This window comes from Plecotus auritus, assembly GCF_963455305.1.
Source record: "Plecotus auritus genome assembly, chromosome: 6".
Taxonomy (NCBI): domain Eukaryota; kingdom Metazoa; phylum Chordata; class Mammalia; order Chiroptera; family Vespertilionidae; genus Plecotus; species Plecotus auritus.
Window position 1 is genome coordinate 25,866,758 of NC_137773.1, and position 19,167 is coordinate 25,885,924.

The window sequence follows — 19,167 nt, forward strand, 5'->3', positions numbered from 1 at the left end:
ACTATACTCAGAGAGGTAAGCATTCACAGGGAAAGAAATGGAGATTTAGCGATTAGGGGAACTGTCCAAAGTGCATTCTTGATGTCAGAGGCAGGCCTCAGTCCCAGGCTCCTGACTCCAGAGTGGAGCTCTGAATCCTGGGGCCTTATCACAGTTCTCAAAGAGAATGAGGATAAAGTATCACAAGAATTCAGAGCTAAGCTTCCAAGGATTGCACCATCACTTCATTCGTCCACTTAGTCTCTCAAAACCATCTGTCTTGAGCATCTACTTCAGACAACTACAATGAGGAGCCGTGTACGTAGTTAATAGGAGCATAAACTCTAGTGCTCAGCTGCCTCAGATCAAAACCTGCCTCTTCTTCTTCAGGCTGCATGACAGTTGGTGAATAACTGAATTCCTGTGTCTGATTTTCCCATCTGTAGCATGGGGATGGTAACCCTTACACTGTCTCAGGGGATTGTTGTGGGATTAGATGGGTTGGTATATGAATAGACACTCTTAGAACAGCGCCTGGCACCTACGAATTATGCTCCAAATGTGCACACTTAGTATTTGGCAATGAGGAAGCCCGAATCTTTGCTCTCATGGAACATACAGAAATTACATGTCAGATGATGGTGACAAGGGCGATGAAAAGCGTGAAGTCTTGGGACGTGAGGCGTGGTGGCAGGGGATGCTTCCTGAGAGATGTCCACCAGGGGAAACCTCTTTAATAAACTTGCTGTGATTATTCCGTGCCTCTGACCAGTCCCCTCATTGCATTTGTGGGAAGCATTTTCCTCTTATTCTGCCCCAGCCTCTGCCCAGCCCAGTTGTGTTTTCACCTGCATGTGATCAATCAACTCGAACTGCTGCTGTTACTAAACCCTGACCGTCTCTTGCAGGAAGGGGAGCTTCCAGATGACAACTGCTTTCACTGCCGAGGCTCGGGCAGTGCCACCTGCTCTCTGTGCCACGGCAGCAAGTTCTCCATGCTGGCCAACAGATTTAAGGAGTCCTATCGGGCCCTGCGATGCCCTGCCTGCAACGAGAATGGCCTGCAGCCCTGCCAGATTTGCAATCAATAGCCCACGGCTTTGAATGTCGGCTTTTATCGCATCCTCTCTAACGTTATTTCTAATAAACTGCCCCCACCCTCCCTCTCCCAGCAAGGAAGTCACAGTGGCTGCGCTCGCTTCCACCGCTGGCAAAACACAACAACCCTCAGTTACTTGATGACATTTCACAAGGCTAGTCACATCTCCATGTGGGTCTAAGTGGCAGAGGCATTTTCGAATTACAGTCGGCTTTGAAACTGGTTCTAAAATGATCCTTCCAGGAATGTATGCGTGCATCTCCCTTGCCTTAGCTCAGTTTTCTCCTTGTGCTAGTGAACCAATAAAGGTCCCTTTCAGGCAGCAGGGTGAAGTCATTTTCCGGCTGGGAGTGATTTTGCAAACTTATGCAGTGAGAAGGGAATGAAAAAGGCAGGTTTCTGATGAACTGAATTCCTGTTGCTTAGAATGCATTTCAAAGCGTCATTGGTCACATTGAAATCTTAATTAAGCAGAAGGAAGGGATGCCCAATGCCCCAGTGCACTTAGCAGGCCACTGAAAACAAAACCGCAGGTCCGGCAGGTCCGTGCTTTGTGCTGAAGACAGGCTGGCTGAGGAGGCATTTCTTTCAGAGCCCCCAGTCCCTCCTGTGAGATGGGCGTGGGTAATTCCCATGCAGGTGACAGGAGTGCTCCTTAGGACGATGAGACCAGACATGTCTGTGTGCCTCCAAACTACTGAGGATAGAAGCCAAGTGCAAGCTTTCTGTGATAAATTTGGTGCTTGAGTACTTGTGTGTGATATCACGTCTTCCCTGAATTATTCCCAAATAAATCTATTTTAAGTGTAAGATACAGCCACGAGCTCCTCATAGAAGACTCTGCATGCTTTCTAGGCATCTACAGAAAGCCTGGAAAAGAAAAACCAACCAAGGCCGATTTTTACCAATGATCTTTCTGCTGTCTGTGAACACACACACAGGATCGGTCTGTCCTCTTAAAGTGGGTATAAAATTAGAAACATGCTTTTGTTAATGGACTTTGTAGGCCAGTCCCCTGGAAATAACACTGTAAAATCTGTTACCTATTGAGATGCGTTGCTTTTCTATGATAATTATTTGGATTTTCATAACAATTTTTTTTCAAGATTTGTTTGTTAGCCTGTGATATCCAGCTATTAAAACTCACCAGTGGAATACAGCACTTTTCAGGCACTAGAAACACTTCTAATAAAAAGATTAAAATATTCTCCAAAGCCATGGTCATTCTGCTTCTCCTCGCTTAGCCGGAGCAATAGAGCTGCTGCCGACTTTCTCTGCTTCTGCACTTCACTATTTCCTGACTCTGTTTTCTCACAGCTGTTGACTCTTCCGTCTTCCCAGAGCATCGGAGGCAGGAATGATGTCGAGAGACCTGTAAGTGTAGCCTTTTGCTTTGTGGTGGGAACATTGGACCACAGATGCTGTCGGAGCCCTGCATACGGGACTGCAGGACGGTATTGCCGGGTGCTGGGTGTGCAGCGCTTCCCAGGCGGGCACCACCCCTTTGGCCTCTCATGGGACTTGCAGTTTCGGTGGCGGAGACAGATACGTAAACATGTTATTACAATGTGGTGTGACAAGTTCTGCGTTAGGGGAATTTCAGGGAATGGTAGAAGCATGTAGAAGGGACACCAAATGGAATGTAACAGTGGAATGTTACACCGAAGAGGTGTAACAATATTTCCTTTCCTTCCCACAGGCTTTTAATATTTTTCATCCCATAAAAATGCATTTACAAATGATTACATTTATTTATTCAGTCAATTAGTATTTATTGAGCACCGGGACTATATCAGTAGAAAAAAGCACCCCCAGAGAGCTTACCTTTTGGTGGGGGAAATACTAGTATTGACTATCATCTATCTACCTATCTAGTGAGAGAGGGACAACTAAAAATACATTATACAGAATAAAAATACATCTGTATATGATAATGTGTTAGAAAAGGATAAATGCTGTGATGAAAACGAAAATAATAAAGGGGGTTGGGAATTAGGAGGGGTTGCAATTTTAAATTAGTTTTCAAGGAGGCATCATTGAGAAGGTATCCTTAGAATAAAGGCGTACAGGAGATGAGGGAGTGAATTGTGAAAGTACCTGGGGTATGATTACCCAGGCACAGGCGACGGCACCCTGAGTAAGGAGGGCCTGGCAGGTGTGATGAGCAGCAGAGAAGCCCATGTGGCTGGAGGGCAGTAAGATGACAGGTGGCAGGGAATGGGGGCAGAAAGAAGGTGCATATGTGTTGGGGCGAGGGGGTGCTTTCCTGGGAGGTCATTGTAAACTTGGGTTTTACTGTGAGTGAGGTGCTTCTCCGGATGGGGTCTTCTTCTGTCAACCCCACACCCCTTCTTCTGTACCTTCCTCTACTGCTGGGGCCAGGGACTTGCAAACTGCATTTCCCAGACTCCCTTGCCTGCTGACTTCCTGTTAGTTTCTGCCACTGAAAGGTACTGGCAGAATCAGAAGAGTCTTCATTCCTCCCCCGCCCCCCCCCCCCCCCCCCCCCCCCGCCGCATTCCCAATGAGAATGCTGGCAGCCTTGCCCACGTGGCAGCTGCATGAGTGGCAGCAGCAGCTGGGAATGCTGGCTCAGGCAGCTCGGTTCCAACAGTGGTCATTTCAGAGGCTCTGACTGCAGGTTCCTGCCAGTATTTTACCTTTTCTTCCAGCCTAAGGCGGGAAGTGGCTTCCTGCCGTTACTAATGTTTGTCATCAACTCCCTATAATAAATACTCCCTCTCTTTGAAATATTGGTTTCCCGATTGGATGCCAATTGATACAAATGCTTTGAGCAGAGGAGGGTCAGGATATGATCTACATTTTAACAAGCCATTCTGGCTGCTGTGGTGAGAGAAGACACTATGGGACAAAAGGGGAAGTGGGAGCCCAGCTTGGAAACCATTGCAAGTATCCCGGTGAAAGCTTAGGGTGCCTGGGCCAGGGTGGTCTCAGTGGGAGTAGTAAAGTGGTCAGATTGTGGATATGTTTTCACGGTAGAGCCATAGGGTCTGCCTACTGCCCTTTGTACCCAGAAATATTGCTTCTGACCTTCTGTATGCAAAACACATCTGAGTTCTTTGCTTCCTAGTGGAGATACGTTTGCACTGAAATATCCACTTCCTGATTGTGATCTTAAAAACATTGTCAGTGGCTTGGGCAGGATCAGGATACGTTTAGGGCAAGGTTGGCCCACTGAGAATTCCTTCAGAATTAGGAACAAATATGAAGGTTAAATAATATAGTGATGCTGTGATTAAAATAATGCTATATCCTTTGAAAACTCAAAAATATTTTTAAATGGATACATGTTTTCAAAAGACACCTAATCACTTACTCATTGAGCAAATTTTCTCTGGATGTCTATGTTCCAGGCATTTGCGCTAGGTCTTCTGATACACAGATGGAAACACACTTAGTAGTTATCATTAATGGGAGTATACTCTTGGGCCTCTAGTCAGCACAATGTGAATTTGACCTTACAACGCAGGGAGGTCACTGTTGCTCCCCTCTGCCGCTTACTCCAGTGAAAAGCAGTGCCTCTGCTTGGCCAGGTGGGCTGGGCCAGCGGTCGGTCGGGACTCTATTGCATAATTAGTTTATTTATTTGTTTTAACAAGTATGCAGCTGTTGCACTGTGTGCAGGACACTGTTCTATGCACTTGACACTTACTAACTCCTTCAATCATCTTAACAGTCGAATTAATTCAGTGTATTGATCATCTCTTAGTCCCAAGGGTGCATTGTTCCATTCCACCTCACACACCCCAGACTGTAAACATGCAGGCCCTTTCTGTGGTCCTTGAAAACATCTTGCCTTACCAGGCCTTAGTGAAAGCAACAAACTGTGCAGGACCTGGGGGAGATGCATAGCTGGCTGGTAACATATAATAGTAAAGAGACAACTTAGCAAGACTTCTTTTGCTGACTGTGCTGGCCACTTAGAACCATCCTGCTAGTTTCTGCTTTCTTTTCTGCCTTTCCATCCCAGTTTACCCTCTATTCTTCTTACTCTGGTGGGACTCTACTCCCACCTGGGCTTAGCCTCAAGGCCTCTCTACTCCTTTACACACTGAAAATCTGTGGGGCTAAAGGTTTCCTTTTACAGACCCCACCTTCTTGGAAGACACTGTGGTTTGAAATGGCTGTATCTTCCCCTCCCTGCCTGTCTAGGAGTGAGGAGGACAGAGTTCATACACCTTTGCTCCTAGAACAACTCTACTTTTTTTCTGTTTTTATTTTGGCTTCCAGGTAAGATCCCTTTTGAAGAGGGAGCTGCACATTCAATTTTTGAAATCCACATCAAGCATTAACTTTGTTACCCATAATTTCCCTTTCTAAGTTAAATGGACCAAAGCTATCAATTAAGCTTAAGTTTGTAGGAAAGATGATGTTGTCCTTGCTCTAAGTCTTGCACAGATGTGAATTGCTCTGCTAATATATTCATGGAGATGCGTGCCAGTGACATTTATAAGAAACTTCTGTGGTTCACTAGAGCTTACTCTGAGTGGATTTTATGATAAATTTGAAAGAAATGTTCGAAGTTGTTTTTATCACCTGTCCTCATTAGTCGGATCTCCTCATTTTCTAATTAAACACAGGAATTATAGAGAGTTCTACATTAATGCAATTATGTGACAGAGAAACATAATTACTGTCTGTGTTAAAGAACATGTAAAACCCAAAGAAAAGACCTGGACCCATAATACAGTAGAATTTCCTCATTGCTTGGGGGTAAGGGTCTGGGGGAAGGAGGTAGGAATGGGGCAGTTAAATCAGGCCTTGATAAAACTAGAGTCAATGTTTATCTTTTTTAACACTATAAGATTCCTCTTTGTACAGTCCCCTTAGTGTCACTTTTATCTAACTCCTAAGTACTTGCCCTATTAATGATTATTTCTCAGAAGAGTGGGGTCATAAATTTGCACTAGCATGTGAATGGCTAATAGATTACTCACCATGTTTGTTTTTTAAGTTCAAAATGTTATATTTTTGAAGGCCTCCAGTGAGCCAGGCCATGTGCAAGACACAAGGAGCCAGAAGATGAAACAGATATCCTACCTTCTCTCAGGGACATGATAGTCTCACAGGGAACCAGAGATTTAAATGAATATTTACAAAATTAAATGATAGGTGCCATAGGAGGAGAAAGGTGTGGTTAAATCTCCTTTAATTGTTGGTCTCCTTCATTCAGTTATGAGCTCCTTAAGGGCAGGAAGTGTGCCTAGTCTGTTATTGTATCCCCAGCATCTACCACAGTGCCTGGTGCGTAGGTGTTGGGGTATTTGACTCAAGTATTTGGTGATTTGGTGTTTGCAGAGACATGACATTTGGTCGCACACACAGAGCCCTCAGTGTATTGTCTTATGGGCTAGGGTCTTGGGGAAAGTTCCCAGGTAGACAGCTTCTAAATGGCTCTCAGTGATCCTCACCTCCTGGAATTCGCTCCTTGTGCCATTGCCTTTGTGTGAACTAGACTTAGGGACGTGCTTCTAACAAGAGGATCAGCAAACATGGGATATCACCTCTGAGATAAGGTTATAAAAGGCTATGACGCTTTAGCTGGCCTTTCTTGCTTGCTTAACTGATGACGCCAGCTGCCATGTTATCAGCTGCCTTATGGAGAGGCCCACATGGCGAGGAACAGAGGGTGGCTGACGGCCAACAGCCAGGGAGGGGCTGAAGCCCTCAGTCCAGCAACCTGCTAGGAACTGAATCTGCTAGCAACCACACGAGTGAGCTTGGAAGGGGCTCCTTTCCTAGTTGAGCTTGCGACTCAGCCACAGCTGACATCATAATTGCAGCCTGTGAGACACCTGGAGCTGGAACCACCCCTCTAAGCCCTCCCTGATCCGTCAATTGTGGGTTGGTAAACTGTGAGATAATACATGTTGTTTACATTTTGGGGACCATTTGTGACATGGAGATAGATAACTAACACAGGTAAGACTACCTTCTGGCCAGGTCCTTATTGATAGATCCTTTTACATCCAAAGGGTTTTTCCATGGAGAGGAGCACTCACAATCATTAGTTCTTTGTTTAATGTGCAATTTATTAAGCTCATAAATCAAATACCCCAAACTAAAACCAATTTTTTTGGGGGCCTTTAAACATTGATCACAAATTTATTAAGCGTATCATTTAAACAACCTAAACGAAATGCCATTTATGTATTTAGAATGGCTGATCCTTTTAAACTCTTCAAAACCTTAATTCATAAACATATAAAGATTACAGAATTTATTGCTATAGTTTCACTTCAATCTACTCGAAAGCATCAGTATCGTGGATTTAATGCCTTTCTTATTTCTGTTCTTGATTTTCTATTTTTTTATATATATCCTCAGGGTTTCATTATTATTATTTTTATTATTCTCCTTGTGTCACAAAATTCTTAGCAGATCCTAAAGAAAAGATTACCTTATCAAAGCAGCCTAGATTGCAGGACCTGGTTTATTGACTGATTAATTCTTGCTCAGAATTGTTTGTTTCTCCCAAGGTGATTCCAGACAAATCTACCTTTTTGTAGTGAGCTTTTCTATAGTTAAATGATATTTGTAGAGTTAGTGAGACTATTTCAGACCTTATCTTATGCCAAGAGCTTAATTTCGCAACCTAGTATCCATCTCTGAAATTGTTTTCTCAGATTATCACTTGGCCATTGTTATATAAACAATTATCCTGTCATAATCAAATATTGATTTGGTTTCTTAGCATTAAAATTTTACATCTTCCTTCTTAGCATTGAGATTTAGTCTTCTAGGAGTTGAGATGTTGAGTCTGTGTAATTTGTGTTCCTTTGTAGGTCATCAGGCTAATACATTTTATTGGCAAACACTGTGGAACCCTTTCTCTGGTTGGTTATTGTGGGTGCCCACTCAACTGGTCCTTCCGGTTCTTAGCCTTTACTTTTGCTGGGACTATTGGGCTTACAGTATCCAATATTTATGCTCCACATAGAAATAGGCATATGATTGTGCTTTCATAACGTATGACATTAAGAGAAGAAATATCAAACCCTCATAATTATTAAAATCAATAAAATATAAACATGGTTTATTATATTCATTGCTTTCTATTGCAATGACCTTTTGGGAGGACTTCATATTGAGTTTTCTATTTTAAATAATTTTGAATTTATGGCCTTTCACAAGACTCATCTTGCCCTAGAAGCCATGATGAGGACAGTAGTGGTGAGGATGATGTTGATAGTGATTTTGATGCTCAAATTGTAGTTTCCACTTAAAAGCCATATCTTTTTTTAATGGAGAAGACTTAACTGATAGTGTCTAGGGATGCACATTGGAGTGATAAGACAAAAAGAAAATACAAAGAAGTCATTATTATGAAAGGATATGCAGAAAGGGAAGGGGATGAGATGGGAATAATGCTTATGGAAGGATCTCATGGGATAGGTGATGAAGTTCTATTTTTTTGACCTGGGCATATATTTAATGTGTGTGTGTGTGCGTGTGCGCGCGTGCACACACACGCGTATGCGCACACACACGCTATATTTTTATAATAAAATTTTTATTTTAAAAATTGTCACCATATAGTCAGTAGAGGCCCTTTAAGTTGACTCCTTTATCGTTTATTACATTGCCCTATGACATTCTTGCAAACAATCTTGCTTTTGTGGCAACAAGAGGATGTTAGAGAAATGTTCTAAATTTTTTATTGCCCTAAATAATGGAATTAGCTATTTTCTAAGGGATTCTGATTCCTTTTAAAAGGAAATAATTCTAGAGACCAGGCCCTGGACTCAGGAACACATGAGAATACAGGGTAAGCAAGAGTGCACTGATGTTGCTGCTGGGTCAGAGCTGAAAACATACTTGTTAAGGTTATTATTTCACACTGATATTTCCAATTTAACTTATTATATTGCTACTCCATACTTATATAAGGTTTGTTTCATCAACTCCAAACTTTTCTCCTAAAATTGACAATCTTCTTGGTATGATGAAACTCCTAGATGGAGCTAAGACATGCCTTAGATCCTCTTTGGTACAGTAATTTTCAAAGTTCTGTCATTCCCATAATTCATATTTTTTTGCATATTTGCCAAACTCATAATTTTGTGCCACTATTATTATTTTTTAAAAACTTCATGCCTATACTTTTTATTTATTTTCTTTTTTTTATTGAAGAGAGAGGGAGAGAGAGAAACATCAATGATGAGAGAATCATTGATTGGCTGCCTCCTACTGGGTATCGAGCCAACAACCCGGGCATATATCCTTGACCGGAATCAAACCTGGGACCCTTCAGTCCCCAGGCGAGGGCTATTATTGTTTTATTAATATTTTGTTTAATCTACATTACACTGACCCCCCCCCCCCTTAAAAGGATTATGTTCATATTAAGCAATATTTGTGGATTCATAGGGTTTAATTAACTGGCCATATATATTTCCAGAATCCATTCATATGGATGGATACATAGGTGTTAGAATTTCAGAGGACTCAGTACCATCACTTTCCCTCACTCAAGTCTAGCACCACCTGAAAGACAGACAAGAATCAGGAAAATAGAGCTCAAAATATCAAGGTCATTACCAATAAAAGCTGCACAGAGGGATGTTGCTCGGGTGCTGGACAATTTGGGCTTCCTCAGTGTGGACCCCAGGGTTGGACAGACATAGCCACCAGCAGGCCTTCCCCACAGTGTGGCCCCACTTGCCCCACAGCCGAGGATTGCTCAGAAGCTGTCCTCCCTGAAGGAAACAGTTTTAAAAGTATAAGGAGAGAAAGACTGAGCTACCATACTTAGTTTTTCTCCAAAACTTACCAATTGGGTAGGAGTGGGTATGGGAGCTGAGAAGGGCCGGGAACATTAAGCTAATGGATATTTCTGTTCATAAAACACCAAGTCAGGGGAAATAATAGCTTAAAATACATGTTTGTCCGTGTCTCAAGGCAAAGAATCTAAGTACACCTCTTGGGAAATCCTGCTGAAGTGAACAATGTTATGATACAGTGCCTGTGAAGTTCACATGTCCAATATTGCTTGGGTACCTTTCTGCATCTTTTTATTTGGAAGAACAGATTTGATGTAAGAGAGTCTGTCTGAATCCAAATCAGAGTGAGTCATGTTGACAATGTTCCACATATACTATCTTGGCCATGTTTCAGATGCTTGTGTTAAGTAAACTTCTCGCTGCAAAATTATAATCAAAAAAGTTCTTTCCAGCCCTTTTTGTGCCACTGGGTGTTTTTTAACCCTCGCCATTCACAAAATGACGTTACTAGGGCAAAATCTCATGAGTTTTCATTCCTGATTTCCTTAACATGTCAGGAACACTTCTTCCCTTCAAATATTTTGATATTGTAGCTTCCTATGATCAGAATCCATCGATTGTCAGTGCTTAAATGAAAAAATGGCGACACCCTATCGAACTACCCCTTCCTTTTATAGAGATGGGTGAAGTGAAGGTAAAGGATTTGTTCAAGGTCACATCCTACTTATTAACTGACAATCCGGAATTGTGGTTTCCTAATTCTCAGCTCATTTATTTTTTTAGGTTGCCCCTGGGCCTTTAAAACCAAGTCAAAGGGAGAAAGCAATTGGTCTTGGCAGAGAAAAATGATTTCCTATCATTTTCTGTCTCTAAAATACATTTTGAATCTCTCCATTCTTTTCCACATTCCATACCATCACCACAGTCTCTAGTCAATACCACCTTCTGCCTGGATCATTGCAATCATCTTAAAACAAGTCCTCTCCATTTCAACCTCCAATTCATGTGACTTTTTCACTGGAATGCTTTAATTTTTATTTTTCACCACTTTCTTTATATTCATTGTATTATTTAGGGCTATTTCTATTACAAAGGCAGAAAGTCATAATTCAAAGTGGTGGCTATAAGTTAGTTTGGGCTAAGTTGTGCTGCAATAAAGAACAACTCCAAAATATCAGTGCTTTCATTTCTCCATCTTGGTCCTGTAAACCATGGATAATAACAGGCCCTCCATCAACGTAGTTACCACTGCCTAGCATGTGGTGGGCTCCCGAAAAATATTTATTGAAAGAAGTTACAGCAAATACTACCATCTCTGCTTCCCGTGGTGCTCAGTCAGGATCTGAGGTTGGCACAGTCTTTACTATTTAGAATGTATTTGATTGCTGTGGCAGGAAAAGAAAACATGGTGGGTTGTGTACAGGCTCTTAAAGACTTCTGCCCGGAAGTGACATGCATTAAGCCTGCTCACATTTTATTGGTCAAATCAGTCTCATGTCTAACTTAAAGGAGTGAGGAAATGCAGTCCTCCCATATGTCCAGGAGGAGCAGAACCAGAAAAAAAAGAAAAAAGACTAACACTAATGACTACCATCTGCACTGGCTTTAGCCAGAAAGGAATGTGCTGTGATTCCTAGCTGAAGAATTCATGGGTGGATACATTCAGGTGCAGCTTAGATTAGAGCTCCAATGATGCCAAGGCGATCCATTCCTTGATATAGTTATCTCTCAGTTATAGGTCATCCCCCTCCTTTAATTTCAAGGTCATAGCTTCACAACACTTAGTGCAGTGGATAAGCTAGCATAAACCAAAGCCCCTAGATAAAGCCTTGCTGCTGTGACTGTCCTAACAGATGTTACATGCTCATCTCTGACCCAACTAAAAGTACTGCTGGCCAGGGAGGTAGGATACATTGATTGGCTTAGCCTAGGTCTCGGCCCCACCTTAGCAGTGAGGGATGGCAGGAATGTCTTCAGAGTTCACTGCAGTGAGTTTGGGAAGGATGTGTAGATACTCTCCGGAAGGCTTGGGCTGTGGTTATAGAAGAATGGTAATTGATGCTGGGTAAGAAAAAAACAAAAGATATCTACTGCTCTTTTCTTTCAGGTCTCATGTTTGATGTCCCTTCCTTAGGAGGGCTTCCTTTGACACATACACAAATTGAATTAGACACTTATTTTATCATCTCTAAGCAGCCCCTCTCCTTTTCTTTCAAGGCAAAATATGTAATTTTGTATTCATCTGTGTGCTGCTTTGGTTAATAACCATTTCCCTCACAAGAAGGTGAGTTCCTTGAGGGCAGTAACTATATCTGTTTTGTTTATTGATATTGCCTTAGTATCTAGAAACTGCCTAGCATGTGGTGGGCTCCCCCAAAAAAATTATTGAAAGAAGTTACAGCAAATACTGCACTTTGAATATTTAATGATTTTCAGATAAAGTTATGGAGCAGAATTTTGTGGGTTTTTTTGGCTTAAAGATACATGGCCTGGTATGTCTAGGTTAACAAGTAGATACCTTTTATAGTAAGACAGTGCAGATGACAGATTGGACTAATAGCAGGCTTTATCAAATGCTTCTATAATAACCTTTAAACTGCAGAAAAATGGAAAAAACAAATAAGCAAGTTTCCAAGAATCTATAAATCAACAGAGCATATTAAAGTGTTAGTGGAAAAAAACAACACTAAGCAAATCTATATTATCCACCCCCTCATCCTGTCTAGATGAAGTACAGTCCTGTTATGAACTGGCTTAGCTAAGTCCTACTGTTTGAAGCATGGAGACGTGGTTTTAAACATCGATCAGCTGCCTCCTGCACACCCCCCACTGGGGATGTGCCCGCAACCAAGGTACATGCCCTCGACCGGAATCGAACCCGGTACCCTTCAGTCCGCAGGCTGACGCTCTATCCACTGAGCCAAACTGGTTTCGGCAGAGACGTGGTTTTAGTTTCATTTGTCATTAGTTATTCAGCTACTGAGAGTTTTCATCTTACTAGTAAACAGGCAAACTTCCTTATACCTATCTGAGCAAACACATGCTGCCTCGGCTTCTACCCCTGTAAACCATGGATCAATAACAGGACCTGGCGATTGTGGTGAGGCTTAAACAAGTCAACACATGCAAATTATTCGACATACTCACACAAGGAACAGCACCTGGCACATGTTAAGTGCCCAAGAAATGTTACCTATTATTATGAAGAGCTTGTATTAGTGCCTTGTTTCCTTTATTCTTTTATCTGAATAGCAATATTCTCCACCAGAGAACTTCTTTATACATTATCTTATCTGAATGTATGAGAGATTCAGCATTTAGTGTTTGTGGGGTGCCAGAGATACAAAGAAATATTAAACCCAGTCTCTAAGAAATTTGCAATCTCGTTCCAGCAGAGTATTTCATCCTGTGGCTTGATTTTAGAGACTGCCTTTCAGGGGAGCTAAATTTAGACTGTTAGCTCTTTTCCAGTCAGGATTCTCTAGCTTGAAAGGAACAGAATCCAACTCAAACTGACTTGAACTACAAAGTGGGTTTGTTAGCTCATGTACGAGGCAATGAAAATAGTGTGGTATTTGGGGGTGGTTGGTCAGGGTCCCCATAATGCTCACGGAAGGCCCAGGTTTTCCCATCTGTTGGCTCCTGTCATCACAGGGATGATGTCAAACCAAGGATGCCTACTCACAGGATGTCTGCTAGCTGGATGTAGGGACACTTCCTTGTTCAGATCCAGGCGAGGAGGAGCTAATTAACAGGAAACCTCTCTTCATGTCCAGACTAGGGTCAGATGCCCATTCTATTGCCAGTCACTGGCAATGAAGATCACTCCTAGATCAATAAGGCCCACCTCTGAAGCTGGGAGTGAGGTAAACAGCCAACAATTCCCAGTCTACCCTATGAAGGGGGACCCACATCTTTTCTTTCTGTTCTAATACATTCTGTGCCAGGTGCAGAGAAAATGCTTAGTACATACTAATGGAAAGAATGGATAGTAAATAGACCGAACAAAGAATTATTTATTCACCTTACTTAAGCTTCCAGAATCCTAGAAATGCTTGTCCCAGGAACTAGCACAACCAGTTTTTTCTTGTTTAATGGTTTTCTCTCTTGGTAACATGACCATGGACTCCCTCCAGTCCCAGGAATGCTAGAGGGAAGGTCTGGATTGGCCCTTTCTGCTGGAGTCCCATCGCTGAGTAATTATAAGCTGTGATATTCATCCATTCATTCCCAGGACTTGGGGCATCTTTTGGCAGGTTGTATCATATGTTGTGGCAGATGAGTCTGTCTTTTAAGATTTGCGCCCACAGAAATAGGAATTTAAGCTTCCTCTTTATTCCAACTCTGAGGTTAGGGAAGCAGCTGTTGATGGACTAATTGGCATTTGGGGAGGACTAGGGATGATCTTCCCATCCTTTAATTGTTTAATTGGTTATCCCAGGGAGAGTCTGAGAGCATCATTGGACTGTTGTTGTTTTTTATTCATGTAGAAACTAGACTGGCCTAGTCACTATATGTAGCACAATGATAGTAATAACTATTACAAATATCACGTCTGTTATGCCTGGTCTCATGTAAGGATAATGTTAGGATGCATGTGACATAGGTATATTTGTTACATCCCTCAAATTAACCCTTTGACTTGCTTGCTCAGCATCTGTTTTAGCTCATCTCTAACTGAGGGAGGGTTGATGTCTTAGATTTGGGGTAACCAAGAGCACACAACCACTGCATAATATTATCACTTGAGCAATTGGGAAGCTAAAGCAAAACTAGGAACCTCTTTATACCTTGCCATGTCACTACCATACCACTTAGAAATGCTCTTATTGGTAAGATCATCCTGATTCGTGAGCAAAGATAGAAACCAGACAGTTGCTTGATGACCTAGGTCAGTGGTCGGCAAACTGTGGCTTGTGAGCCACATGTAGCTCGCGAGCCGCGGTTTGCCGCTCTGTTGACTAATGAGTTTGCCGACCACTGACCTAGACTCTCGATTCCAATAATTACAGGCTGTTGTTGTTCCTTGTGATTAAGTCCCTAGGTTAATCTTGATGTGACCATTTTGGGAAAACAATATTTTTTTCCCAAGGAGGAAAGAGTTATTCAAAGCCTACATTACTTCTGGGGTAGTTTCTCCGGTATCTGTGTTTACCTCTTGAATTTTATTTTCTCCTGCTTTCATAAGTCATCAGTACCTCTTTTGATGGGCGTATTCTTTCTGTAGAAACATAGGTGCCTTTAGTCGGGACACTCTTATGTGTTCTGCCTTCAAATCATTCCAGTTTTCTTCCAGTGACTATGTACCTGTTAGTTTATACCTTTGCAGATAAAAATTTGGAGAGACTGGACTCTATTATCTTTGGAAGCTTTAGTTTTTCATCTGTAAACTGTGGGTAATCATGATAATGGATGTGGTAGTGCTCCATCCAGATTCCCTCTTCAGGGCCTGTGCTCCCTGTAGCAAAAGTTACTGGGAGTGTCCTCCACTACAAGGGAATTGCCTCACCCAATCCCCTAACCTTAATGGGAGTTATCCAGCACCAGAGCTTTCTAGGATTGGCTGGGCTCAACTGGGACCAGATATTGTGACAGACAGATGATCTCTTTGCCCAGTCCTGCATTCTTCATTTCCTTATGGGTATATTCTCCCTAAATCATCCCCAGTTCTCCATAACTTCTTGTCTCAAAGTCTGTTTCTGGAGAACTCAATCTAAAAGAAATGCTACTTCTTCAGATTGTTGCTAAGATTGAATATATAAAGCCCTTTGGAGAGCAAGCCTTTTGGAGTTGGGAATGGACTTAATATTTGATGGCTATCATTATTCTTGGGTGGTATGCCATTGACTGAAAGGTTCTCATTTCTGTCCGATGTCATCAGTCAGAGTGTTCTTTGAAAAAAATAATGTAATAACTAGTTTAAGACAAATTTAAGTTCTGTTGTTTGTTATTTGTGCTTCAACTTACCCTTCCTTTGCCCTCGTGCCTTCATAGTTGCTTCCTTCCCTGTCCCTTCTCTTCTCCTTGCTTTCCCTGGACGCATTCCAACCCTCCATTATCTTTCTGCTTCCACTTTCTTCCCCTAGAAAAATAATGTGAGATGGGAAAAGACTTGGCAAACTTACTCACATTGAGGCTGAATATGATACCCTTTACCTTTTTAAGTTACATGTCATTTGAAATTCTGTGTGCCTTTGGTTTCATTATCATTAGTCTTTGTATTATGGCCACAATTGCCCCTCACTCATTTCTGGTCTTCAGTCTGGTGTGAGATCAGTCTTTTAAAATTGGTCTTCCCAGATAGGAAATATCTTAAATAGATTATTTTAAAATGCACGCATTAATTGCTACTGTTATTACAAAGAAAATTTTCCCTTTTATACTAATATTGTGAGCTGAATTGGCCTTAGATGATGCAATTTTCCCAAGCAAACAAAATGAATAAAATTCTTTCTAAGCAATCAAGGTAAAAAGAGAAAAAACAGAGAGTCGAAAATATAAATGTGAAAGGCAACTCAAATTTCAAAGGTCTCAGGAGCTGGGTTGATTGGAAATGGAAAAAAGACCTGGCAATAAATGGTTCTTTTTCTTTTTTCTTTTTCCTCTGGCACATGAACTCATAGCAGCTAAATTTTTCTTCCACATCATATTAGGTAGGAGTCTCAATAGAAAGTAATAAAAAACTCAACTCAAGTTAAGCACAAAAGGGGAATTAATGGAAGGACCCGGAGGAGCTCAGAAAGTTCAAGAAGGAGATGCAGGAAGTAGGGCAACTTGTGGGATTCAGAGACTAGAACTGGGAGGGTGTTAATTCAGTATGATTGGTGTCCTTATAAAACAGGGAAATGTGGGCACAGAGACAACCTTTTAAATGCAACACACTTCCACCTTCAGAGTGCCCTGATGTCCTTGGAATGAGTAAGTGGCATTTGTCCTTACAAAAATCGCTCAGCCAACCAGCACAAGCAGAGCCAACAGGTGTTAGGTCCTTTAATCTTGTAGGACACAACCTTGGCATTTTGTGGCCAGTTAATTAGTTGTTGGCTAGCAGCTTCCCATTCTGGAAGAAATCAGTGGTGACAGTGGAGTAGGGGCACAGGGCCCAGCTTGGCAGGGGGCTTTGTTTCACACTCAGTGTCCAACAGTCAGGTATGGGACCCCTTAAACTCATGCGAGTGAATTCTCTTTCCTGTCTGAGCCCGTGCAGTCTCCTCAGGAAGACCCCCCCTCTCCCTCCCCATCATAAGGAGGGGTTGGTGATATAGTAGAAATGCTTTATACAGACATTCAACATGTAATGGCTTTGGCCCCTAAATCTCCACCCCCCTCCTCATTCAGTATTTCAAAGAAATACTGCCCATAGGTTTAGTAAGGTGGGGTTTAAGAATTAATTACAGCCATGCGCTCATTAACAACATTTCTGTCAACAATGGACCGCATTTACAGTGGTGGTCCCATAGATTATAATGAGCTGAAAAATTCCTATTGCCTAGTGATCCTTAACCATCATAACGTCTTAGCACAACACATTACTCACTTGTTTGTGGTGATGCTAGTGTAAACAAATCTATTACACTGCCAGTCCTATAAAAGCATAACATGCAATTATGTACAGCACATAATATTCGACAATGATAATAATCAACTGTTACTGGTTTGTGTATTGACTATACTTCTTTTTTAAATAACAGTCCACTTTTTAAAAATATATATTTTATTGATTTTTTACAGAGAGGAAGGGAGAGGGATAGAGAGTTAGAAACATCGATGAGAGAGAAATATCAATCAGCTGCCTCCTGCACACCCCTTACTGGGGATGTGCCCGCAACCAAGGTACATGCCCTTGACTGGAATCCAACCTGGGACCCTTCAGTCTGCAAGCCAATGCTCTATCCACTGAGCCAAACCCATTAGGGCTTGACTATACTTTTTATTCTTATTTTAGAGTGTACTCTTTCTAGTTATATAAGTTTGCTGTAAAACAGTGTGCTGTGTAATTCTGGTAGTAGCCTTGTGCATCTCATATTTACCATGTCTCTTGATTGCATCATTTTTCTTGTGCTTGATTTTAATCTTGTGTTGTTTTGTACTGGTTGCAGCCTGAGAACAAGAGGCCACGCCATATAGTCCAGGTATATAGTAGGTTATCCCATCTAGGGTTGTGTACGTGAACTCTACAATGTTTGCACAACAAAATTGCTTAAGGATGCATTTCTGAGAACATGACCCTGTCTTCTAGTGGTGTATGACTTTATTGGATTTAGCAATTTAGCAATTGGTGACATTGACAACAGTAGTTTCAGTGGAGTGGCAGGGGCCCAAACTTCATGAGTTCGAAAGGTTATAGGCAACTTTTCCGAGGTGCAAAAATGGAGCAGAGAACTGGAATAGAGCTGGGGGAAGACAGGCGGTTAAGAGTGGATGCGTTTAAGATGGAAGAAATCATGGCATACTTGTGTGCTATTTGGAATGATCCAACAGAGGCAAAACTGATGATGCAAGACAGAAGGGGAGATATTACTGGAAAGATGTCCTTGAATAAGAAAGAGGACAAGGAACTTCTAGTGATGCCGTGTTGCTATGCAGGGGAGAAAAAAAATTCTCTGGTCCCTCTTAGGGTTCCTGGCTGGGTCTGAAAATTAAACTGACAAAGACATATAAACAGGAGAAAAGCATGTTCATTTACTTACCATAAGTTTTATATGACAGGGAGCCTTTATAAAGAAATAAAGATGTGTAAAAATGGTGTTTTTATGCTAGGCTTGATGAAAAATGGACTGCCGTGTAGCAATATGATAGAACAGAGAAGATGAGGTAAATGTAGTGAACTGGGGGAAACATGGCAAGTCCCATTTGTTCAAATTCTTCCCATGAACCCTCCATCCTGGAGACAAGTATCCTCCTTTCCTCCAGGTATAGAGAGGGCACTCCTCACATGCCGGATTCATGGCCTGCTTCAGGGAGAGGGAAGGTCAGTGAGAACTTTCTGTTGCTGCTGTTTTCTCAAACTCCTTCAGCTTAAAATATTCAATATGCCAAGATGCCATATTTTGGGGTACTGTGTTCTGAACCCTGTCAGCTGGTTAAGTACAGCTATTACTAAATTTTATAAATTCATAATGTATAAACTATATTTTAAAAGGTAATAGGTATTCAAAACCCATCCCTTCCTAATTATGTCACTACATTTACCGTCATCTATGTTCTTGTGGTTCTGTCTGTTGTCCGTGCATGGTGGAAATGTCACACAATGGTGCACTCCTGTGCTCGTTTTCCCAATGCCATGTTTAGTGACATTACCGTGGTCATCTGAAATTGGCCACAGTGGGAGCATTCACACCACAG

The 19,167-nt window shown here is 41.8% G+C and overlaps 2 protein-coding genes across 4 annotated transcripts in view; both read left to right on the forward strand.

Moving 5' to 3' along the window:
- GRXCR2 (glutaredoxin and cysteine rich domain containing 2) overlaps positions 1–2,289 on the forward strand; it is a 160,415-nt gene extending 158,126 nt beyond the window's left edge. For 2 of the 3 annotated variants that reach the window (XM_080673049.1, XM_080673048.1), the window contains one exon: positions 888–2,289. In XM_080673049.1, the coding sequence (XP_080529175.1) occupies positions 888–1,070 (183 nt within the window). In that variant the 3' untranslated portion in view covers positions 1,071–2,289. The remainder of the gene's footprint in view (positions 1–887) is intronic. The other variant, XM_080673047.1, reaches the window with a different exon arrangement.
- PRELID2 (PRELI domain containing 2) overlaps positions 1,065–19,167 on the forward strand; it is a 90,631-nt gene continuing 72,528 nt past the window's right edge. Inside the window, exon 1 of the mRNA XM_080673052.1 lies at positions 1,065–2,452. The gene's annotated coding sequence lies outside the window, so the exon portion shown is untranslated. The remainder of the gene's footprint in view (positions 2,453–19,167) is intronic.